This window comes from Saimiri boliviensis, chromosome X, assembly GCF_048565385.1.
Source record: "Saimiri boliviensis isolate mSaiBol1 chromosome X, mSaiBol1.pri, whole genome shotgun sequence".
In the NCBI taxonomy this organism is placed as follows: domain Eukaryota; kingdom Metazoa; phylum Chordata; class Mammalia; order Primates; family Cebidae; genus Saimiri; species Saimiri boliviensis.
Genome location: NC_133470.1, coordinates 53,617,840 through 53,643,474, shown reverse-complemented (window position 1 = coordinate 53,643,474; position 25,635 = coordinate 53,617,840). Strand labels below are relative to the sequence as shown.

Below are 25,635 nucleotides of genomic sequence, written 5' to 3'. Positions count from 1 at the left end.
AGTCAGAAAAATTCAGCGAAAGAATAAAATGAAAGTCATCACATTGGAAAAGAAGAAGTAAACCTATGTCTATTCACTGATGTCATGATTTTTAATATAGAAAACCTTAAGGAATTCACTACAGAACTAATAAAGCTAATAAACAAGTTCAGAAAGACTTCATATACTAATACAATGTATTAGTCAGGGTTCTTCAAAGAGATGGAACCAGTAAGACATATGAGAAAGGATTTATTAGGGGAATTGAATTACATTATTACAGAAGTGATGTCCTACAATAGGTCATCTGCAAATGAGCTGGTAACATGGCTCAGTCCAGAAGCCACAGAATCAGGAAAGCTTACGGTGCCACCTCCGGTCCAAGGCTCAAAGCCCAAGAGAACCTGGGAGGCAGCCGGTACAAATCTCAGAGTCCAAAAGCTGAAGAACCTAGAGTCTGATGTCAAAGTGCAGGAAGAGAAAAAGTGTATGGCCGGGCGGGGTGGCTCATGTCTGTATTCCCAGCACTGTGGGAGGCCAAGTTGGGCAGATCACTTGAGGTCAGAAGTTCAAGATAAGCCAATACAGTGAAATCTCATCTCTACTAAAAATATAAAAACATTAGCTGAGCATGGTGGTGCACACCTGTAATCTCAGCTACATGGGAGGCTGAGGCAGGAGAATGGCTTGAACCCAGGAGGCAGAAGTTGCAGTGAGCCAAGATCACACCACTGCACTCCCTCCTGGGTAACAGAGCAAGAATCTGTCACACACAAAAACAAAAAAGAAAAAAAGAAAAAGATGGAAAAGAAAAAGGTATTGCTCTGGAAGGTTGACAGAGAGCAGAAAAATAAAATTGTCTTTTTTATGTCTGTTTTTCCCAACCAGGCCCCAGCTTATTGAACGGTGCCTGCTTGCTGGTTTTTCCTCTCTTAGTCCACTGACTCATAAGTCGGTCTTCTCTGGAAGATCCCTTACAGACCCATCCAGAAACAATCCTTCACCAGCCATCTAGGCATTTCTCAATCCAGTTGAGTTGACACTTTAAATTAACTTCACAATCAATTTGCAAAATTCATTGGATTTCAATATACTTGCAATGAAAAATATGGCAATAAAATTTTAAAAACTTGCTCTTTATCATAACATTAAAAAGATTAAAATATGTAACATTATATTTTTAAGTACAAAACGTATGCTCTGAAAACTACAAAACACTGCTGAAAGAAAGAAGATCCAAATAATTAGAAAAGCATCCTATAATAATGGACAGGAAGTCTTAACCTTGTAAACATGGCAATACTTCCCAAGTGTATCTACAGATTCAGCGAAATGTAAATAATAATCTTAGCTTTTCCTTTGTAGAAAGAACTAGACAAGCTGATTCTAAAATACATATGTAATTTCAAGAGACCTAGAATGGCTAAACCAATTTTGAAAAAATAAAATAAAAAAGAAGTAGGTGGATTCACAATTCCTGATTTCTAAATTTACTACAAACTAACAATAATCAAGACAGTGTGGCACTGGCACCAGGAAAGATACACAGATGAATGGATTCTAGAAATAGAAATACTATTTTACCCAGCAATCCCATTACTGGATATATATCCCAAGGATTATAAATTGTTCTACTGTAAAGACACATGCACACATATGTTCATCATGGCACTGTTTACAATAGCAAAGACTTGGAACCAACCCAAATGCCCATCAATGACAGACTGGATAAAGAAAATGTGGCACATATACACCACAGAATACTATGCAGCTATAAAAAAAAGATGTGTTTCTGTCCTTTACAGGGACATGGATGAAGCTGGATATCATCATTCTCAGCAAACTGACGCAAGAACAGAAAACCAAACACTGCGTGTTATCACTCATAAGTGGGTGTTGAACAATGAGAACACATAGACACAGGGAGGGGAACATCACACACTGGGGACTGTTGTGGGGTGGCAGCGTTGGGGAAAGGATAGTAGGAGGTGAGGTGATTCAGGATGGATAACATTAGGAGAAATACCCAATGCAGATGATGGGAGGATGGATGCAGCAAACCACCACGGCATGTGTATAACCATGTAACAATCCTGCATGATCTGCACATGCACTCCAGAACTTAAAGTATAAAAAAAAAAAAAAAGAATTGAGACTCCATAAATGAAAAAATGCATCTATGTTCAACTTAATTTCAACAAAGGCGCTAAGACCATCCAATGGGGGATTGGTCTTTTAAACAAATTGCGCTGGGACAACTTGACAACCACATGCAAAAGAATTAAGTTAAACCCTTATCACACACCATTTACAAAAATTAACTAAAAAATGGATTAAATACCTAAATATCTAAATATAAGAGCAGAAAGTCTAAAACTCTTAGAAGAAAACATTGGGGTAAACCTTCAAAACCTTAGATTTGACAAAGGTTTCTGAGATATGGCACTAAAAACATAGGAACAAAAGATAGATAAGTTGGACATTATTAAAATCAAAAACTTTGGTTCTTCAAATGGAGCTATGTAGAAAATGAAGAAAACAATTCAAAGAATTGGAGAAAATATTTGCAAAGCATGTATCTGATAAGGGAATGGTATCCAGAATATATAAAGAACCTCTGCAACCCAAAATAAAAAGACAAAGAGCATAGTTTTAAATATAGGCAAAGGATCTGAAGATATTTCTCCAAGAAAGATATACAAATGGCCAAAAAGCATATGAAAACGTGCTTGATGTCATTTGTCATAAGTGAAAATGCAAATTAAGACCACAATAATATACCACTTCACACTCAACAGGATGGTTAGAATTAACAAGTATCGCCATAGATGCGGAGAAATCAGAACATTTGTACGCTGCTGGTGGGAATGTAAAATGATACAGCTGTCTTGGGAAGTAGTCTGGCAGGTTTTCAAACACTGAAACATAGGATTTACCATATGACCCAAGAATTACATTTCAAAGCATATACCCAAGTTAAATGAAAACATATGTCCATACAAAAACCCATACATGTTTAGAGTAGCATTATTTACAATAGCCTGGTTTCTCTTCAGATTGTATAAATCTTTCACCTTTTATAATAGCCAAAAGATGGAAATACCCCAAATATTCATAAACTGATGAATAAACAAAATGTGTTACACTCATACAAATGAATATTCTTTATCCACGGAAAGTAATATAGTAGCAGATACATGCTATAACATGGAGAAACCTTGAAAATATTATGTGAAATAAAAATAATCACAAAAGGCCATGTATTACATTATTCCATTTATATGAAATATCCAGAACAGGGAAAGTGTATAGGGATAGAAAGTAGAAAACTGGTTGCTTAAGGATGGGGGGAGAGATCTGGGGTGGTGGGCAAGGGAATGATAGATACAGTGTATGAGGTATCTTTTTAAGGTGATGAAAATATTCTGTGGTGATGGTTGCACATGTCTGACTGTAAGAACCACTGAATTACATACTTCATTTTTAAATTCCTTTCAGATAAATTTACATTTTTTAGAAAACATTTAATTGTCAAATAAATATTGAAAATATTCAAGATGTGCAATGTGATGACTTAGTATGCATATACATTATGTGATGATTACCACAACCAAATTAACATGTCCATCACCACTCATGCTATACATTAGAACTCCAGAGCTTGTTCATACTATAACTGAAAATTTGTACCCTTTGATCATCATCTCTCCATCTCCACCACCCCATAGTCCCTGTCAACCACCATTCAAATCTGTTTCTATGACTTTGACTTTTTTAGATTGCACATGTAAGTGAGTTGATACAGTATTTGTCTTGCTGTTTCTGGTTTATTTCACTTAGCATAACACCCTCCAGGTTAACACATGTTGCAAAAAACAGAAATTCCTTTTTTTATGGCTGAATTATATTCCATTCTATATATGTACCACAATTTCTTCATTCATTCATCCATTGTTGGTAACCTTGATTATTTCTATACATTTGGCTATTGTAAATAATGTTGCAGTGAACATCAGAGTGCAGAGGTGTCTTCAGGAGCCTCATTCCATTTCTATTGGATATATATGTCTAAGTGGCTGTGGAATTTTTTGTGCCATGGAAGACTTTCCTTATCATATGGCCTATCAAATAGTAACCCAAACAAAGCTTGCTGTCTCCTACTGCCACCTCATTGTCATATATATTTCCTTGATCAGCCCCAAATCCCTTGAACCCGTACACCATTGAGCTTCACATATGAGTAGAATTACGTTGGCAGTATTCTCTGGGCCCAGATGTTGACCTAGCCGGCTCCTTCATACCATGTAGATGTTAGCTCAGATGTCACCTCCTCAGAAAATTCTTTCTTGGCTTTCTAGAACTGCCTCCTCACTCCCAACAGTTCATTGATTGCTTACAGAGGCACTTTACCTCTAGCTGAAATTATTGTGTTACTTATTTCTTCATTTAACATCTGTCTTTCCTCACTGGGATGTCAGATTCATAAGAGTAAGGACTTTATCTTGTTCAATGATCTATCTTCAGCACCTAGCATAGAGCCTGGCACATAGAAAATGTCTAATAAAGATATTTTTAGTGAATTAAAGAATGGCTAGAATATAACATTTTGTGGGATGCAGTTAAAGCAGTCCTATCAGGGAAATTTATAGTACTAAATCCCTTTATTATAAAAGAAGAAAGGTCATGTTAATGACCTTAGATTTCAGCTTAGGAGATCAGAAAAAGAAGAGCAAACTAAACTCAAAGTAAGCTGAAGAGAAAAAATAGGAAATACCAGGGTGGAGGTCAATGAAATACAAACAGAAAAACAGCAGAGGAAAATTAATAAAACCAAAAGCTGACTCTGAGAAATCAAAAATATTTATTAGCCTCTAGCCAAAACAATCAAGAACAAGACAGAAGACACAAATTACCAGTATCAGAAATGAGAGATGTAACATCCCTACAGATGCTATACATATCAAAAAAATAATAAAATGTTAAGAACGGCTTTAAGCCAATAGATTTGACCACTTTGATAAAAACAGTATTCTCTTTGAAAAAAGAACAAACTACCGAAGTTTACTCTAGAAGAAATTGGTAACCTGAATAGCCCCTGAACGACTAGATATGGTAGGAGTTCTTTCTGGAGATTCCTTCCTTGTCTTTTTTCACCCCCAAACAGGGGGAGAGAAGGGAATTGGATCTGGGGCTTAATAGATGTATATTTTAGGCAAAGCTTTACCATTGGCTTGTTTTTCTGAGACCTGAGGCAAGTCACCACCTCTCACCCTCAGTTTCCTCCTCTGGTAACTGGGTATTGCTGTGAGGATTAAATAAAATGGTAGATGCAAAGTACCCAATATAAGCAGAAGCTGCTGCTTTACCTTGATGCTATGTGGTGAAGGGTGAAGTAACTTATCAATTGCCTTAGTAGTAACATCAGTGACAGATGTTTGAAAATATCCACTGAAATAGTGATTCAAGTGTAGTAGTTACAACTATAATCACTTCGATTTCTAGAACATCTTTATACTGAAGGGGAAAATGTCCTTTGAAGGATCCTCTCTGTTAGCTACACACCATCCCCCTGAAGTAAGGTAAAACAACAATAGTTCTTGCCAGGTTCTAGATGGGAAAACAGAGACTCCAAGAGGCGAGAGTAAGCCTCTTCCTTTGGAGGTGGTCCTCCTACTTCAGCGCCTAGGATCACCTCACTACTTCTCCAAGTTTTCTTTGTGACCACTCTCAATAATTCCCAATGCAATTTAAAGCATTTATCCTTGTTTAAAATGCACTATCAATGTCATTTTTGTTCCCTTAAATACTGAGCCCCTCTTTTTTTGTCATCTTCTAGAGTTTCACACCTCCCTTCACCTCTTTTTTTTAATGACTTCTTTATTCTTATTTTTATTATTATTTACTTTAGGTGCATACTATATATGGCAATTCTCCCGATGTTACCCCTTCACCTTCTTCTCCCTCCCTTCACCTCTTGTTTCTCCCCTTGGGGCCCTATCTGTCAGCATCTGCAAATAGTCAACATACCCTGAATGTTCTCTTCCTCACCACGTGTTTCCATGAAAACCAGACAAAGGACTAAAAAGGTGACATGAGGAGTATGGCTGCTTTAGTCTCAGTGCCCAAATTCTGTCAGGGCCTTAATGAGCACTCAAATTCTGGGTACTGAGGTTTAGATTTTACTGAAGTGGATTTCAATTACAATTTTAATAACTAAGCCAAGCAGCTTTACTTAATATTTTCCCCTGAAAAAATCACCTATTTGTTTCTTGATAGTCATATAATACATGTGGATTTTTCACAGCCCACCCTGAGATATTGGTTTCAGTTGTTGGTGGTACACACAAGACATCTAGAAGCAATGATGAATTTTTAAGCTAATGAAGGAAATCAGAGGATTTATCAGTTAGTTTATTGCCAAAGAGACTTAAAACAGATACTTGTCAAGACACAGGGCTAAACCAGATTCAGTCCTGAATCTGGGGGCAATTAACTTAACATACCAGTTTTAAAAGGTAACTGGATGCATAATAATACAAGTATTTGAGGTTAAATGTTTTTATATATATAAAGCCTATATAAAGCTATTTCTCATTTCTTACAAATTTAGTGGAATGAGGCATTCCATAGAGATGAGTGGTCCAGGTAGCTAACATGGACCAAATTTAGTGCTAAAGATTTTAGAACATTTAACTCTTGTTTATATAGAAACCTATCTAAATCTGCATTGCACATTTCTCTGCCTTCTTAAACAAAACACATTTAATTCAAATTAGCCTTTTCCTGATGATTTCTGTGCTTTCAGTTCTCTAGATGAATGTGGTTAAGCCACTTATCTCTTGGGTCCTCAATTTTCCCATCTATTAAATAAGGGATTAGACCATATGAGCTCTAACTCTGCCATTCTATTATTGTTTTCCAAAACACTACTGGAGTTCAAATAAGAAATGATTAAATATACAACTACTTGTGCCCTGGGTGGCAGGGTAGCTAGGAGAAAGTTCAGTGTTTGGCAAGACTTCAAGACAGGCAAAATAATTCAGAAAGACAAACCAGCCACCTGCACCTACAACTTTTCAGTCTTGCTTTCTTTCTGGTGGAGACCTTTTGCCACATCTTCAGTGGAGTCCTTATTTGGTTTATGTTTTTAACCATCCTTCAGGCTGAGGTCAGGTTCTATGTGTTCTCAGGACCTTTGACTTTGTTCTGGCCATTACCAGAACCATTCAAGAGAAGGTAAACATTATTCCTTCAGGTCTCATTGACTCCAAAGTCCATTCTCTTTCCCTTATACGCTCTGTCTGCAGTTGGTGAGGTAGAGTTGGAAGGTACATGGACAGGTAGGTGGCTTTCTGGAGCTCTTCCAGGCCTTAATCTCAGTGTAAAAGTTGCTGAGACACTCATCCATCCCCCACACCCAGAATACACCTCGTTAGTACCAAGCATCTATCTGCTAGCTGTGTGACTTTTGGCAACTTTCTTAGTCTCTCTGCATCTCAGCTTCCTCAGTTGCAAAATGAAGATAGTAATAGTACAAATCTCAGTGTATGATAGTGAAAGTTAACTGGTTAACACTTAAGAAAGTAATTAGCACAATGCCTGCTATATAGCAAGCATTCAATAAGTGGTAAATGCTGATAAAAAATTTTAAAAAACAATCATAAGAATTGATGATTGAGTAATATGATGTGCCAGACACTGAGTTATCCTTAGAAGGGCAATAGTTAAAGAACACAGGCTCTGATATTAAACAGACCTTGTGCAAATCTTAGGTCTATGTGTGACCTTAGGCAAGCCACCTCTACTCTGAGCCTTCTTTGCCACTTTTAAAATGGGGTCCATAATACTTTGTAGCTGCATAACGAGGATTAATGAGATTATACATATAAAGAAAGTGCTTAGCCCAATGCTTGGTTTAGAGTAAGTGCTAAGAAATATTAGTTATTTTTACTTTTATTGTGTTAGGCATTATCTCATTTAAAAACTATATGCCACAGAATGCTGATTGCAAGACAGCTTGATATTTTGAAGAACCGTGTTCAGATTCCAGTGAGCCTGAGAATGAATATCTGCTGACCAAAACAATTATTGTATTGTGCAATAGTACCTAGGTAGAAATTAGCAATGAAACACACGTCTTTTATTATTCCACCTAAAGCTGCTAAGGAAGGAGTCAGGTGCAAGACAGTGGGCATTGGACTTGGCACCAAATACCCAGTGTTCTTGTCCTACATCTGTCACTCACTGCCTGTGGAAGCAGTAGCTGTAATCACATCACTTTGGGAGGTCGAGGTGGGTGGATTGCCTGAGGTCAGGAGTTCGAGACGAGCCTGGCTAACAGTGTGAAACCCTGTCTCTACTAAAAATACAAAAATTAGCTGGACGTGGTGACACATACCTGTAGTCTCAGCTACTTGGGTGGTTGAGGCAGGAGAATCACTTGAACCCAGGAGGTGGAGGAGAGTATAATTACGTAATGTTTGTCTTTTCTGAAGGCTTATTTCACTTAACATAATGTCTTCTGGGTTCATTCATGCTATTGCAAATGGCAGGATTGTATTACTAAAGCTGGATAGTATTCCATTGTGTGTATATGCCACAATTTCTTTTTCCATTTATCTGTTGATGGACACAGGTTGATTCTATATTTTGGCTCTTGTGAATAATGCTGCAATAAACATGGAAGTGAAGATGTCATCTTGACATACTGATTTCATTTCCTTTGGATATCTACCCAGGAGCGGAATTGCTAGATTATTTGAAATTGTTTGAGAAACATCTATACTATTTTCCATAATGGCTGTAATAATTTACATTCTCATTTACAGTGTGCAATAGTTCCCTTTTCTCCAATCCTCACCAACATTCATTATCTTTAATCTTGTTGATAACAGCCATCTTACCAGATGTGAGGTGGTATCTCATTGTGGTTTTAATTTGCATTTGTCTTGATTGGTTATGTTAAGCATTTCTTTCATTTTATCTGTTGGCCATATTGTATGTCTTCTTTCAGAAATGTCTTTTTAGGTGTTTTGCCCATTATAAAAATTGGATTATTAGTTTTCTTACTTTTAAGTTGTTTGAATTCCTTCCATGTATATTTTGGACATTAAACTCTTATAAGAAATGCATTTCCCAAATATTTTCTCCTATTCTGTTGAATTCTTTTCACTCTGTTGATTGTTCACTTTGCTGTACAGAAGATTTTTTAGTTTGATATAGTCCAATGTGCCTCTTCTCACTTTTGGTTGCCTGTGCTTCTGGGTTCATATTCAAAAAATTTTTGCCAAGATGGAAGTTTTTTCTGGTAGTTCTATAGTTACAAGTATTATGTTTAAGTCTTTAATCAATTTTGAGTTAAGTCTTGTATATGAGGTGAGATAAGGATCCAGTTTCATTTTTTGACTTGTGGATATCCAGTTGTCTTAGCACCATTTATTGAAGAAACTGTCTCCATTGTGTGTTACCACTACATTTCTTGAAAAATCACTTGCACATAAAAATGTGGACTTATTTCTGCGCTCATTATTCTGTTCCATTGGTTTATATGTCTGTTTTTGTGTCAGTACCATGCTGTCTTGATCACTATAGCTTTGTAGCAGATTTTGAGATCAGGTAGTGTAAGGTTTCCAACTTTGTTCTTTTCACTCAAGATTGTTTGGGCAATTTGGGGTCTTTTGTGGTTTCTTTCATTTTTTTTCTGTGTTCTAATAAAACTTTCTTGACAAAATAGACAAGGTCCAGGCCATGGATAGGACTTTGTTAATGTCAACCCCTGGTCAAGGCCCAGAAGGATGAAAGACCACCCAGGTTGGGGGAAATTTCCACCAGATCCAGATCTGTGATGAGTCAGGCATTGGTCTCCTTTGAGACCCCAGTCTCCTTTCCAGGAAGTTATTCTTCCTCACTGCCTCCCAGGCAGTTATTTCCTGCCTGTTCTCTCTCTTCTGCTTTCTTTTTAAAATTTATTTGTTATAATTTAAGTACCGGGGTGCATGTGCAGAACGTGCAGGTTTGTTACATAGGTATACACGTGCCATGGTGGTTTGCTGTGTCCATCATCCATCATCTACATTGGTTTCATATGAATTTTAGGATTCTTCCTTTTATTTAAGTGGAAAATGTCGTTGAAATTTTGATAGGGATTTCATTGAATCTGTAGATTGCTTTAAACAGCATGGATATTTTAACAATGTTAGTTCTTCTAGTACATGAACGTGGGATATCTTTTCATCCAAATAAATGGATATCTTTCCATTTATTTTTGTCTTCTTCAATTTATTTCATCAATATTTTTTACTGTTGAGTGTACAGTTCTTTCATCTTTTTGGTTCAGTTTCTTTCTAAGTAGTGTTTAATGCTATTGTAAATGAAATTTTTTCATTTCTTTTTGTATAATGTGCTTTTCTCTTGAAATTTACATGCTAAAATTTCATCCTGTGAAATGATGGGTGGAGTGGACTAGGGGATCTCAAAGCTCTCTTTGATTGTAGTTGTACTTAAAGGCTAAGGATGGCTCCCTTAAGGTCACATTCTTGTTTGAGAGAAGGGCTATAGCCAAGTGGAGAACTGGGAAAAGGAAGATTTCTCAGTTCACTTGCTTAGTGTGGGAAGGTTTTCTGTAGGAAGGTTATCAGGCACAATAATCATCTTCCACAAAATCCTCCTTCCCCCCCGCCCCCCACCCCATGCTAGGCCCTGGCACCAAGAATGTGTACAGATGCCTTTTAGGAAGCTCATTGTGCCCTGGTACTACCAAAAGAAGTCAGAAGGCAGGTAGAAAGATAGACTTGTGTATGAATCAGCCTCTGTGTGCAAAGGCCCTGTTCTAAAAAGGGAGTACTGCATAGTGGTTAAAGCCATGGCCTCTGGAGCCACACTGCCTGGATTCAAATCCCAACTCTATTAGTTAGTGGGTGTGTAGAATCTAGGCAAATCACTTAAACTTTCAGTGCCTCAGTTGAACCATCTCTAAAATGGAAACAACAATAATGTTCACCTCATAAGGTTGTTGTGAGAACTAAATGAATAAAGAACTTAGTGCAGTATTTGGCACTTATCAATATTAGGATGTTATTATTATCATCCTGAGTGGAATAGACTAGGGGAAACAAAACTCTTGGATAAGGGTGGCAGTGTGGCACAGAGGTAAGGTCTCTGCCTGGCCTGGAAGCCAGGAAGACTAGGCTTCTGTTCTTGACCTGCCACTGGCTTGCTGTGTGACCTTACCCAAGTCTCTGCTCTCTTTTGATTCCATTTTTCCAAGCTAGATCATCTTTCTGGCCTCCTCTAACTTGAACATTTTCCAAGTCTAACAGATTTTGTGAAGGCTATTATGTAAGTACAGAAAGGACACAGAGTAAAGGCATGATCCAGGTTAGGCGAAATTAACCTTGAAGAGTAGAAAAGAAGCAGCTAATAGATTCTGAGTTAGCCAACTGGCTCTTGGCAAAGCTACCAAGAAAGCAGATGTTGTCTTTAGGGCACCAGGCTCAATGTGCCTGCTCTCCTCTCTTTGCTTCTCTTGGCAAACCCTGTTCTTAAGTTATGCAAGGCAGAGGGGCAAAGGACACTGGATAGAGAGAGCCTCTACTATGAGTGAGTTCCCATTTTTAGTCTAGGCTATTCTGGCAAGCATTCCTGGGAGCCCCCATCCTTTCTCTGTCTTCCTCTCTATAGCCCTCACACTTCTCTCAGTCCAACATCGCCTTCTAACTTGCTCTAACCTTCTGTGGGCCTTGTTCATATCTCTATTAGCGAACTTACCAGGCTCTATTGTAATTGTTTGTTTATATCCACCTGTCTCTCCCAGTAGCCTACGAACTCGGGTGACTAGCCATGTGTGCCTTACTCATCTCGGTGATCAGCGCCTGGCTGAGGGGCCAGTGCTGAGCCGGTGATCTGGTAGGTGAGCTCTCTCAGCCAGACTCCCTGAGTGAATGGAGGAGCAAATGAGAATGGAAAACCTGGACTGGATGATTCCTACCTGCTGTTCCATTGGCTCTGTGGCCTAGGCAAGACAGGTGTCTTCTCTGGATCTCCAGTGCCTGCTTGTAAAATGAGAGGATTAAAGTGACAGATTTCTGAGATATCTTTAGCTATTATTATTATTTGCTTTTTAAAAAATGTGTCTGCTCAGTTGTTAGGGTCTGATAATAGCCTTAAGTTGTGTCCCTCTGAAGTGTATTTGCACTTAAATAAGAATCAAAGCTTTCCTTGGTACACAGGTTAAGCTTTGCTTTCCTCCAATCCAGATTCTAAACTAGTAAAATGCAAAGTAGTTTTTGTACTATAAAGGTCCTAAAGATTTGGTGGCCCGCTGCTGAAGTGTGTTCTATATGTTTGATCATTACAAATCTGTAAGTGACTCCGTCTGTGACCTTGCCTAATTTAGCTTTCTTCTCTTTTTCTTCTTCTCTTTCCCTTCCCTCCCCTTCCCTTCCCTTTTCTATGCCCTTATTTCTCCCCTTCAGCTGGAGACAAAGGGCCAGCCCTCTCTCTGTTCCTTTTTGAGCCCATCCTCTGCTGCAACCAAGGAAACTCTCAGCAGCTGCCGTACTACCTCTCTCTCAGAGATGATGCCCAATGATTACCTGGCTCAAGTCATCCTGAACCACCCTGAGGTAGAAGGCCTGACTGGGGAGGTAGGGCTGGAAGAGTTGGAGAAATCTAAGCAGTATGACCAGAGTGACTTGAGTAACAGTGAAGAGAGTGGTTGGAACAAGAAGAAAACCAAAGTCAACAAGATCTGGAATTTTGTGAGCCGCAGAAAAGGGGCCTCCAGCCAGAAAAAGCGACCCCAGTCCATGCTTTTACTGGGAGACACCTCCAGGCTGACAGAAGTGAAACCTAAATTCAGGTTCATGGATCGAATGAAGTCATTCAGGAGGCTGAAGTCTTCTGTTGGGGCCTTCAAGTACACTCCCCCTAAGAGCAGCAAGATCCAGGAGGCGCAGGATGACCCAGGTATCTATCAGATGAGGAAGGCTGAGGAGGCCTTGAAGCCCTTCCGCCATTCCTATGCCGGCCCCATCAAGGGCTTGGAGCCCTTTATCACAGATGTGCAGGGGCTTGGGCAAGCCTCCAAGAGGGTGAACCAGAAAGTACTGGCCTTTGAGGACTTTAGCATCCATGTGAAGGATGAGTCCTGGCAGGAGAAGGTCCCTGAACAGCTTCAGGATGAAAGGCAAGGCAGAACCTACCTGAAAAGCATATTCCCCAGGGGCTGTGAAGGCCTGAGTACATGGGCCAATGATGCTGAAATCCTGAAATTTGAGGCTGCCATTGAGGACTCCACCTTGGAAGCAGACTTGCAAGGTAGTTATGAAGGGAACCCTGAACACCAATGCCGAGAAAAGGCTGCGCCATTGGGCGTCATCATCAAATTCTTTAATAGTGTGGCTGAGGTGGCCCGCAAGTGGCAGGCATTCACCCGTGAAGAGCCACACTTGTCCCGCCACAACCATGAGGCCTGCTTCAGCAGTTGCAGCAGTAGCCTCATCCGGGAAGGCACTGCCTCCCTGTCCTCCTTACCACTCAACCTGTCCTGCCAGGTCACTGAGGCCTCACTGTGGAATAGTACCTTGGGAAGGCTTTGGCAACACCCCCGCCACCTGAAGCCCTCACAGAGCTTATGCACTTTTGAGATGAGCATTGAGGGTGAAGAAACACTGGACCAGGACCTAGCAGGTCCCTGTATTGCTGCCACCTCTTCCCCAACCTTGGCCATCTTAGAGTTCCAGGACAACCCAGTGCAGCAGAACAGCCATGGGCATGGCAGTCGTGGCCAAATCTACTGCAGCACCTTCACCAGGAAGCACTCCTCCTCTGAGGAGCTTAAGGAAGACACTGAGACTGTGGTCAGCTTCCTCAAGGAAGATGACAATGACAGGGAGTCCCCTGAGCTGGGTGTCAGTGCAAGGAGGTTTACCACTGAGGTTGTCATGGAAAAGCTAGAGGAGAAGCTCAACGAAATGAAAGGGCAAGAGGCTAGTAGGGGGCCTGAGGTGTCCAGCCCAGCCAGGCAGCTCCAGGAGCCTCAGTTGGAAATGGGGGCAGCAGAGGCAGAGGGCAAAGCCAGCAAGCCCTACATTGGAGTCTGTGGTGTTCAGGTAAGGCTGTTTTTCTTTCTTTCTTTCTTTCTTTTAATCACTATTTGTAACATTCAGGACACCAGAAGCCAGCTAAATTCCCATGCCCTGCCCCACCCAACCCACCTCTAGCCAGAAATGCCTCAAAAGGAATGTTCCCAGTAGTCAGTTGCTAGAGACTTGACTGATCCTAAAACCCTGGGTGACTTTTGCCTCTTCTTGGAGCTGAGTTTTTATATTCACACCTCAGTTCAGCCATGGACAGAAACCTGAAGCTCTGGGAGTAGAATGAGAGTCACTATGAATCTTTAATGATGTCAAAGACAGCCATGACCTCCTGTTTTCCTTAGGTGGTGAGGCATTTTTCTGGCTTTAGCCCCCTGCCCTCACCCTGCAACATCAGCTAGATGCAGAGACTGGGGTCAAAGAAAGCCTCTGGGCTGGGTGTCAGGATATCTGTATTTGTGTCAGTAACAACATTCTGTGTTATTTGACCTGAAAAATGTGGTCTTAGGACAGCCCACTAACATTCTTCTCCCAGCATTCATTTAGTGTAGCTTTCTGGGGGGACCTTGCAGGGCCTTGTCATGTATGTTGTTTTTATTTAATGCTTACAGTAACCTTGTGAGGTAGGAGTGATTATCCTTATTTTAGCAGCAAGGAAACAAGCTCAAAGATGTTGAGTTACTTATTCAAAATTATACAGATTATGACAACATTTGGGTTCAAATTTGGGTACTTACTTTTGAGTCTAAGTCTAGTATTCTATCTAGACTATCTAAGTCTAGTTTTCAGGGGGTTTAATTTTAATGATGATGGGCAGCCGTTTACCACACCCTTACTCAAGGACAAAAAGAAATATGGTAGAAATGTAGTAGGAGGAATGTTGAATACTAGAAGGGATTCTCTGGCTTCGAGAATTATGGGTGTCTTTATGAGGAAGTATGCTATAATACTATTGTTTCTCCAGATTATTTTAGGACCAAGTATTTTTTAAGCATAAAGTTCTTCTTGGTGGTAGCAGTGTGTGGGTGGATGGATTACCTGTCCCTGCCATCTCTCACATCTTACTCTCAGAGAACTTGGGCTTCATTAGGACAGAAGTAATAAGGCTGCTTTTTCTGAAAGGATATTAATATGTTTATGAGCATTCTCTTTCTATATCATTTATGGTAAGCTTTAAGGACATAAAAATTGGCATAATATGGTTGGGAGTAAATGTTATTGCAGAGGCTTTTAAGACCAATAATCAAACAAACACATGTAGTGACTCCATTAGCTGATAATTTCAGCTGGGCACTACATGTCCAAGGTTACCAGTGGCCAGGAAGAGGGTCACAGATGAGCACATCACGTTATTATGGACTGGACACAGAGATAAATTGTGGATTTTTTTAAAGCACAGATTTTGGAATTACAAAGGATTGGATGTGACTTGCCGTTTCATCTGTGAAATGGGGCTAAATACTACCTACTTAAGAGGGCTCTTGTGAGGATCTAAAGATCCACTGTATGTAAGCTACCCAGCCTAGTACCATTCATAACATGTTGTGGGACTCTACAATGTGGTACCAGTTGTCATTATTATTGAAACATGGTAAATTATAAATAAATGTGAACAACATTCAGCCAGAGAAACAGTTCAAAACAGTACTGTTGCAGCAGCAGATTGATGCAATTAAAGAAACTGTGTCTGAAAAATCAGGAAACACTAGATTCTAGTCTTTTTATTATTATTATTCTAGTCTTTTCTTTAGCCTGATTTGCTTTGTGACCTCCAGCTAGCTATTTCCTTTCTCTAGGCCTCAGTTTTTCCATTTGAAGGATCAGTTTCTAAGGTTCTTCATGCCTTGACTTTCTCTAGTTCTTTCCTTTCACATAAACCTGTAATTATCTATGTCCAGTGGGAAACTGATCACCTTGGTTCAGCCTAATTCCTCATTTCCTACTGGCTCTCCTCTGCAGGCTTCCTGTGCCCTCTGGTGGTTTCAAGGAGATGCTGCATAGCTTTCCTTGGGATGTTAAACACCAGTCAGGTCCTGAATGTCAAGGGACATTGATGTGGGTCGGGGCTCTGTTCATCCAGTCACTTCATTTTACAGATGATGGGGACACAGTCCCGAAGGGAAGGGATTTCCTTGGACACACGGAAAATTGGAGGCAAGTAGGATCTGAAAGTTCCAACGTGGGCTCTGACACAAATATTATTCTCTTTCTGGGTTTCAGTGCCCTCTTTGCCAGCTGGAAATTCTCATCTTCAGCTCAGGCACCTCACATGTCTGTTGTGGCTAAATTGGGATAATTGATATGAAAACAATGCATTGTTAAGCAGTGAAGTCCACATGATTGCATTGGATTATTATATACAAATGGAAGTGAAAAACCTAGTAAGCCAAACAGACTCAGGTCCTTCTGTTTTTACAGGGAAACTGGGCTTTGGCAGGCTTCCTCTGGGGTGCTTCAATTTTGAGATCCAGTCATCCAACCCTCCAGAACTAAATAGCACTTGAACTTGTAATTTATTTGGTCCAGATTTGGCTGTGGTCAATTATGGGGCTGCTAACTTAGCCAAACAGAGGACACAGTTTTAAGGGGATGATGTCAGAGGGCAGAGATGAGGTCTTACCAAGGGTCAGTGAGGTCTTAACATTTCTCCATGCCTCACTCCCTGCACCTGGAAAATGAGGAGCATAATATCAGTAATTAGATCTAACATTTACACAGTACTTATGGTGTGCCTAGGCATTGCTCTGAGCATTTTACATATGTGAATGTATTTCATCATCACAACTACTTTGTGAGTCAAGGACTATCTTTAAAATGAAGGTAATATTAATAACTACCCTATAGGGTTGTGAATATGAAATGAGTAAATACACATAAGTGCCTATAACAGTGTGTGGCCAAGAGTCATTGTGCAATAAATGTTAGCTATTTGCATTAGTTGTTGAAAAGCAGATGTTGCAGGAAGGGACTGTACCTCAACCCTATCCTTAGCTAACTATTTAGTGAGAATTTGGTGGAATACAAATTGAGGAAGTGGAATAATAATAAGAATTCATTAGATTTGTACAGGACTTTATACTATCCAGAATGCTTTCCCATATATAAGTTGATTTGCAAAACTAATTTTAGTTATCATTATTATTATCATTTCCATATGACAGATGAGAAACTTGAAGCATGACATATGGGAGAAAAAATATTGAACTTGCAGTCAAAAAGCTTAGTTTCAAAGTCCTGGTTCTGGTACTTTACTAGATATGTGACTTTTGATATTAATCAGTTTGACTGTTGATTTTCTTCATTTGACAACTGGAAATAGAAAGTCTCCTCTGCTTCCTTTTTAAGTAAGGAAAAAAGATGCAGCTATATTGAAGACTTACTGTATGCTTTTACATTTGTTATCTCATTTGATCCCCCCAGGAAACATTTAATTGCCTCACAGTTCTGCATGGCTGTGGAAGCCTCAAGAAATGTAAAATCATGGTAAAAGGGAAGCAAACAGGTTCTTCACATGACGGCAGGAAGAAGTGCTGAGCAAAAGGGGAAGAGGCCTCTTTTTTCTTTTTTCACATTTGCTAGTATTTATGTAAACACTTTAAACACTTGCAATTCATGATACAATCACAGAGGGAAAATATATAAAAATATTTAGTATCTCATTGTATTCTTCTACATCTAAAACCAATTCATTTTGTCACTGGATTAGTAGATGTGAAACTTCTCTGAGTGTATCAAGCACAATCTTACTACTGTATCACATAAATTTTTGATTGAAGGTAATTCACTCTAATTTTTAAAAGAATCTACTTGGTCAGGAGCGCATTGCTTTGCTGGCATCTGCAATCAGCTGGAGATGGTAGTGAACAGCCTGCTTGCATTTCTTGGAAGAAGATCTTTTATTCGGCTGTTCAACCCAGGTCTCTGCCTTCCTTAGAGACTGAAGTTCATCCTTCAATTTCTCTGATTCTGGAGAATGGCCTGCAGCCTGCCAGTCAGGGCTTGGCTGTGCTCATCTAGTCCATCCCGGGACTGGAAGGGGCATCCCTGGTGATCCACGAAGGTGTCCCAGCAGTGCCTAAATTCGTTGTATTTCATCATGGAAATTGCAGCCCCAGCTCTGTCCAGCCTGCACAGGCCCTTTTTATATCCCTCTTCATAATCATAGATGTGGGTAGTGAAGATGTTCAGGCTCATGTGTGGGGTCTCTTGATAGAATGTAGCCACCTCCTGGGCATAGCTGAAGCAGGGGCTCTAGGAGATGAAGCAGGTTACCCTGTAGCACTGGGCCAGGTCCAGCTTCCAAAAGGAAATCAGGTCCAGGAAGCACAGCTCTGCATGGTGGTCTTCAGGGAAACTGGGATTATTTGAAGCCTCATTGAATATGATGCCCTTGTGCTGGTCCAGCCAGACCCAGGTGCCATTGTCCTGGCGCTCCACTCATAACACAAGTAGGTTTTGTGCTATCCAAGGACTGATGGGTCATTGGTAAAATTGTAAGTGAATGTGCCTGGACCCATCAGGTGTCTGAGAACCTCCCCAGTGTGATGTGCAGTAATGTATAATGTTTAGACAGTTTATTCCAAAGCTTGTACAATCTTTGGTTGTACACAAACTTGTCCCAATATTTGAAATTCACCATAATTCATGATCTTCATGGTGGCATACAAACTGTCTCTTTTCTAACACAGTCTCTGAAGTTCCTCCTGGTATTGCGGGTCCCAGAATTAGTGGAGGCAAGCCACGAAAATGGTCAGGGTGATCTTGCTGTCCTCGGCCCAGAACTTGGCCACATTCCTTGCACACACTAGACAGCAGCTTCAGAATATGTACCAGGTGACCTCGTACTCCTGGTCACTATGCAGCTACAAGTTACAGAATGAATGAAGGAATCTCATCTCTGGGTGGCATTGAAGCTTGGAATAGACCTGGCTTTGAAAGATCTTTGCAACCAAAAGGGGACTTGAGGAGTCCTTTGTTTTCATTTTCACTTCGTAGCACAGTCAGACAGTATTCTGATGAGAAAGGATGGGTCTATTATAAAAGTTGTAGAAGAATGTGTCTGGATTCATTCACGCCACCATGTTTCTGTTCTGAGGCTTCATCTTTGGCCAGCTAGTCCCAACCATGATCTTCGTCTGGACCACTAGGGTTTCACTTTCTGGAAAAGGCATCTTATAAAACCATCAGATCTCCTGAGAACTCACTCACTATCATGGGAACAGCAGCATGGGGAAACTGCCACCATGATTCAATTACCTTCCAACAACAGATAGGTATTATGGGAACTACAAGATGAGATTTGGATGGGGACACAGCCAAACCATATTATTTCACCCTTTACCCCTCCCAAATCTATTGTCCTCACATTTCAAAACACAATCATGCCTTCTCAACAGTCCCCCAAAATCTTAATTCATTCCAGCATTAATCTAAAAGTCCAAGTCCAAAGTCTCATCTGAGATACGGCAAGTCCCTTCCATCTATGAGCCTGTAAAATCAAAACCAGGTTAGTTACTTCCTAGATACAATGGGAGCACAAGCATTGGGTAAATACACCTGTTCCAAATGGGAGAAATTTGTCAAAATGAAGGGGCTACAGGACCCATGCAAGTCCAAAATCCAGTGCGGCAGTCAAATCCTAAAGATCCAAATGATCTTCTTTTACTCCATGTCTCATAATAGGTCAACACTGATGCAAGAAGTGAGCTTTCATGGCCTTGGGCAGCTCCACCCCAGTGGGTTTGCATACTACAGTCCCCTTCTGCTTCCTTCACAGGCTGGTGTTAAGTGTCTGTTGCTTTTCCAGGCACATGGTGCAAGCTGTCCATGGATCTACCATTCTGGGGTCTGGAAGATGTTGGCTCTCTTTTCAAAGCTCTGCTAGGCAGTGTCCCAATGGGGAGTGGGAGGGGGCTCTGACCCCACATTTTCCTTCTGCCCTGCCTTATCAGAGGTTCTCCATGAGGGCTCCACCCTTACAGCAAACTTCTTCCTGAATATCCAGCCATTTCCATACATCCTCTGAAATCTAGTCAGAAGTTCCCAAACCTCAATTCTTGACTTCTGCACACCTGCAGGCCCGACACCATGTAGAAGCTGCCAAGACTTGGGAAGCTGCCACAGACTGAGCTATACCTTGGTCCCTTTGAGCCACAGCTAGAATGCAGGGTGCCAAGTTCCCAGACTGCACACAGCAGGGAGGTCCTGGACCTGGCCCATGAAACTATTTTTTCCTCCTAGGCCTCTGAGCCTGTGATGGGAGAGGCCACCAAGAAGACCTCTGATATGCCCTGGAGACATTTTCCTCAATTAACATTTGGCCCCTTGCTACTTATGCAAATTTCTGCAGCCAGCTTGATTTTTCTCCTCAGAAAAAGGGTTTTCCTTTTTCTGTCACATTGTCAGGCTGCAAATTTTCTGAACTTTTATGCTCTGCATCCCTTTTAAACATAAGTTCCTATTCCAAACTATATCTTTGTGAATACCTAAAACAATATTTTTGAAATCACCCAAGTCACTTCTTGAATGCTTTGCTACTTAGATATGTCTTCCACCAGATACCTTAAATAATCTATCTCAAGTTCAAATTTCCACAGATCTCTAGGGCAGGGGCAAAATGCCACCAGTCTCTGTGCTAAAACATAGCAAGAATCACCTTTGTTTCAGTTCCCAACAAGTTTCTCATCTCCATCTGAGACCACCTCAGCCTGGTCTTCATTGTCCATATCACTATCAGGATTTTGATCAAAATCAGTCAACAAGATTCTAGGAAGTTCCAAACTTTCCCGTATCTTTCTGTCTTCTTCTGAACCTTCCAAACTGTTCCAACCTCTGCTTGTTACCCAGTTCCGAAGTCACTTACACATTTTTGGGTCTTTTTACAGCAGCACCCTGCTTTCTGTGGTACCAATTACTGTATTAGTCTGTTCTCACACTGATATAAAGTACACACCCAAGACTGGGTAATTTATAAAGGAAAGAGGTTTAATTGATTCACAGTTCTACATTGCTGGAGAGGCCTCAGGAAACATACAATTATGTTGTATGTTTGGCGGGGAAGGGGAAGCAAACACAGTCTTCTTCCTATGATGGCAGGAAGGAGAAGTGCTGTGCAAAAGGGTGAAAAGCCCCTTATAAAACCAGATCTCATAAAAACTTTCTCACTATCATGTGAACAGCAGCATGACAATAACTGTTGCTGTTCAATTGCCTTTCACTTCAATTACCTTTCACTAGGTGCCTCTTATGACATGTAGGGATAATGGGAACTACAATTTAAGATGATATTTGGAGGGGACACAGCCAAACTATAACAATACTCATAACCATACTTAGAAGCAGCTAGGGCAGTGGCTCTTGTTTCCATTTCACAGATGAAGAGATTAAGCTCTTTCTAAGGGCACACGGAGTGAATCAGTTGTATATGTGGGATCGGGACACAAGGTTCTGACCCTCAGGCCCATGCTGCTAGATCTACACTGCCTTTCATTACACTCTGGGGTCTCTTTAGAATTATTGATCCCAATTTCTCTAGTCTCTTACTTGCTGCTTATTTCAAATCTAGTGTCACAACTTATGCACTATGAAGGGAACAATAGTCAGATTTTGCCATCCAAATTGTCAACTATTCTGGCCTCTCTTTTCCTACCCTCTTACATTACCCCCACACACTCTGAGTGGGTTTAGTTCCTTCTTCCTAGTCAATTCCTGTTAGAGTGCAAGGAAGGCTGGGCAGGGGGCTTCTTGAGTGAGCAACGCTGTCCCTCTGTGATGGGCTCTGCTCTCCAGACTCTCAAAGTCACTTAATAACTGGCAAAAGGGTTTGACTGCTCACCACTTGTTGAAAGAAGTCAAAATATGTGATAGAAAAAGAGTGAGACTTTATTATCTATGCCAGCAAGGGGAAAAGTGAGTGAAAAAATTATACTTTTCAATTTGTGGAGGGAATGCAGTGGTTTTTAAAGAGAGAGTTTGGAATACAGAAGAGGCAGGGGATGCTAGGAGGTGCCAGGTGACATGACTTGCTCCAATGGTTCATCTTGAATTATTGTTTCATCTGATGTAGGGACTGGTGCCACTGTGGGCCCTACCAGGTTACAGATTAATCACAGTCAATCTTGTAGTCAGTCTGTATCTGAGAGTGGGTTCCAGTCTTGAAGTAATCTTTTTTTTTTTTTTTTTTGAGACGGAGTTTCGCTCTTGTTACCCAGGCTGGAGTGCAATGGTGCGATCTCGGCTCACCGCAACCTCCGCCTCCTGGGTTCAGGCAATTCTCCTACCTCAGCCTCCTGAGTAGCTGGGATTACAGGCATGCACCACCATGCCCAGCTAATTTTTTGTATTTTAGTAGAGACGGAGTTTCACCATGTTGACCTGGATGGTCTCGATCTCTTGACCTCGTGATCCACCCGCCTCGGCCTCCCTATGTTCTGGGATTACAGGCTTGAGCCACCGCGTCTGGCTTGAAGTAATCTTTTATTGGAGAGATAATTCAGGAGGTGCCTCGTTGCATCAGGATTTGGCCCCTGAAGATTCCTAAGGAAATATATGACCAGATAAGTGAGCATGATGTGTGCTTAACAAGCATCCAGATAAACAAATATGCATAAGGCATGGGAGCATAAGGTAGAGTGTTAGCGCACCTTCCAAGGCTGTATTTCAAGACAAGAGAAAACAAACCTGCAGTTTTTCTAAGTAGGCAAAAGGACGAAAAAAATGTTGTAAATGCAGTTTGAAGCCAAACTGCTCAGTAATAGCTTGACAAGAGAAAGTCCAAAGTGGGTAAAGCATCACGGTGTCACATTCTTTACTCACCACAGGTTAGGAACACTGTACAGGGACTGTGTAGACAAGGTATAATGCCAGATTTCTCAAGGGGCTTTTTAAAAAAAAAATTTGAGATAGAGTTTTAATCTTCTTGCCCAGGATGGAGTGCAATGGCATGGTCTTGGTTCACTGCAGTCTCCACCTCCCAAGTTCAGGCGATTCTCCTGTCTCAGCCTCCCAAGTAGCTGGGATTACAGGCATGCACTACCATGCCTGGCTAATTTTGTATTTTTAGTAGAGATAGGGTTTCACCATGTTGTACAGGCTGGTCTTGAACTCCTGGCCTCAGGAGATCCACCCACTTTGGCTTCTCAAAGTCCTAGGATTACAGGCGTGAGCCACCATGCTCAGCCCCAAGGGGCTTTTATTGGCTCTATAAGTCAAGTTTGATTTCTTAAAAGAAAGCACATCATTCTAGTCAAAGCTTGGTACAATTCCTTCTACCTCAAATCAAGATAATTTAATTGTCCAGTCCCTTCCATTGCTGAGCCTCAACTGTTTTTATTTTTTCTATCTGTTCAATCAGTGTGTTAGATTTTACAACCTGTAAGGGGCTTTCAGCTCCAACAGTTAATATGTCTATGAGACAAGGTGAATAAGTTAGGATTAGGAGGAGTGATAAAAAAGCAATTTTGAGACCTTGTCTTAAAATTCATAGATTCAGTACAGTCTCTTATACCTTCTGCAACTCTATTTGCAGTATAACCAAGTGACTTACTGTTCAGAAGAATAAACGGACTGGTTTCTGCCCTTAGAAATTGGGTTAGCATCTGTGCAGAACCTGTCTCTGGGTCACACAAACTGTTAACTCCTCCCCACATACAATTATTTGAAGAATGAATGATATAGGTGGAAGAAATCTGTACTGTGTCCACAGTGACTTAGGAGTGTTGAGAAGGAATCTGAAGAATGTAGGGGCCCAGCAGCTATTCATTTTGTCTAGAAAGGCACCATGGTAGATCTGTAGTCTTACAGACATACAATTTACTAGTTGTGTGATTTAGATATTACCCTTTTTCTCTTAAATCAATTGCCTGCTTCACATTTGCTCCACTGCCTGATGTCTTTTAGGCTGTTAGTAATTGGGCCTTTGCTTGCATTTACTGATGACACGCATTAACCCTGGTAGGATCAGGGGGCTGGACCAGTTAATATTTCAAATTGGAAGCTTTGCTTTTTAATCCATGTGTTGGCCTGCTCCCCACCTCCACTGAGTAACTAATTCTGGTTGGTTTTCATTGCAGGCCTTCTCTCCCACAGCTGAACCATCACCAAGGACTCTGCCACATAAAATCCTTCTGGAAAAATGCCACTCTCTGCCCATCTCACAGAGTATCCCTATGGAACTGGACCAAGTAGGCTGGAGGAGACCTATGATGCTTTGCCGTGGTATGCCTTTTATGCCCTGGTTTCTATGGCAGGACATGCTAGGCAGGCCTCATGCATAGTCTGTGTTGAATTTATCCTCTTCCCCACCCTGTAATCTCCCAGTACTGCTCCTCATTAAAACCTGAAAATCCACTACTCGAAATGCCTTGGTATAGACTTTGACCTCTCCATGCTCTTCTTTTAAAATGCAAGTATCCTTATTGGGGTACTTATTAAGTCAAAGTACTAAAATATCTTATTCTTCTCAAAGTCTCACGGGGTTTTTTTCCCCCTCAGGCCCTCTGTACCTAATGCTTTCAGAACTCATATACACTCTTCACCCTCTTTACAGTGATCTTATATACACCCTGCTGGCCTCAAAGGGACAAGTCCCATAATGCAAACCCCACATGGGGTCATTCTAACACTGCTTGTCTTCTATCTTACACAGATGTGTTCTCTTTGGGTTTCAAATCCCACCCTCTTCACTGACCATCAACTATGGAAAACTCCTCAAGGCTCAAGGCAGCTTCACTTAAAGCACTCAAAATCCAGACACTTAACACTTCAGTTACCTCCAAGAACTTCAGAATATGCCCTTTCAGACAGCCCATGGGCACCGCCTGCCAAATATTTGTCATTTACAAACACTACCTTCTGCCACAAATGGAAGGAATCCATGCTTTTGGATCCCTTTGCCTTACACCACATCTTAACCACTCCTATGCCCTTTTACAGCAACACAATTTGCATGAATGCTGTGATTCTCAGGACCTCACAGTATTCCTTTCTAAAGGTTTCTTTCTAACGTCTCTAAAATTTCTAAGAGCACCAGTTTTATTTCCCCATGCCTCAAAGATTGCCTTAGCCCTGAAGGACTTGTAGCTCTTCTGGAACTGCTTCTCCTCCTCCTATTTCTTTCTTTATTCTTCTTACTCCATGTGTGAGGGACATGTGGGATGCTTTGACTCAGAGCTTATCTCCAACCCAGTGGCTCCTTCCCAGCATTCCAGGAAGGTAGGAGCCAAAGAAATCACTGGCTTCAGTCTTCTGTGGAATCATTTTCCTCAGAAATCCCCAGAAGCTAGGGAAGCAGTAAGAATAAAGAGAATTCTGAGGCCAGGGAGATAATCCTTTACTGTCAGAACTAGGAGAGCACTTAGAGGTCACATCGTCCTCTCATTTTGCAGATGGGGAAACAGGATCAGACAGGGGATGGGACTACCTGTCCAAGGTCACTCAATTTATAGCAGGGTTGTAATTCAGGGCTTCAACCTCATGACTTTTCATCATGCCAGAATGTGATTTTACTTCACTCCTAGGCCAAGTCTTAAATGTGGAGATACCAAGCCTCAGGTTCCATTCA

At 40.9% G+C, this 25,635-nt stretch overlaps 1 protein-coding gene and 1 pseudogene across 3 annotated transcripts in view; one reads left to right on the top strand and one right to left on the bottom strand.

The window, feature by feature from the left end:
• ARHGEF9 (Cdc42 guanine nucleotide exchange factor 9) overlaps positions 1-25,635 on the top strand; it is a 378,000-nt gene that overhangs the window by 59,335 nt on the left and 293,030 nt on the right. For all 3 annotated transcript variants that reach the window (XM_074391854.1, XM_039475471.2, XM_010351684.3), the window contains exons 2-3: positions 12,453-14,090; positions 24,146-24,290. In XM_074391854.1, the coding sequence (XP_074247955.1) occupies positions 12,453-14,090; positions 24,146-24,290 (1,783 nt within the window). The remainder of the gene's footprint in view (positions 1-12,452; positions 14,091-24,145; positions 24,291-25,635) is intronic.
• LOC120366573 (DNA dC->dU-editing enzyme APOBEC-3G pseudogene) lies at positions 18,027-19,177 on the bottom strand (annotated as a pseudogene).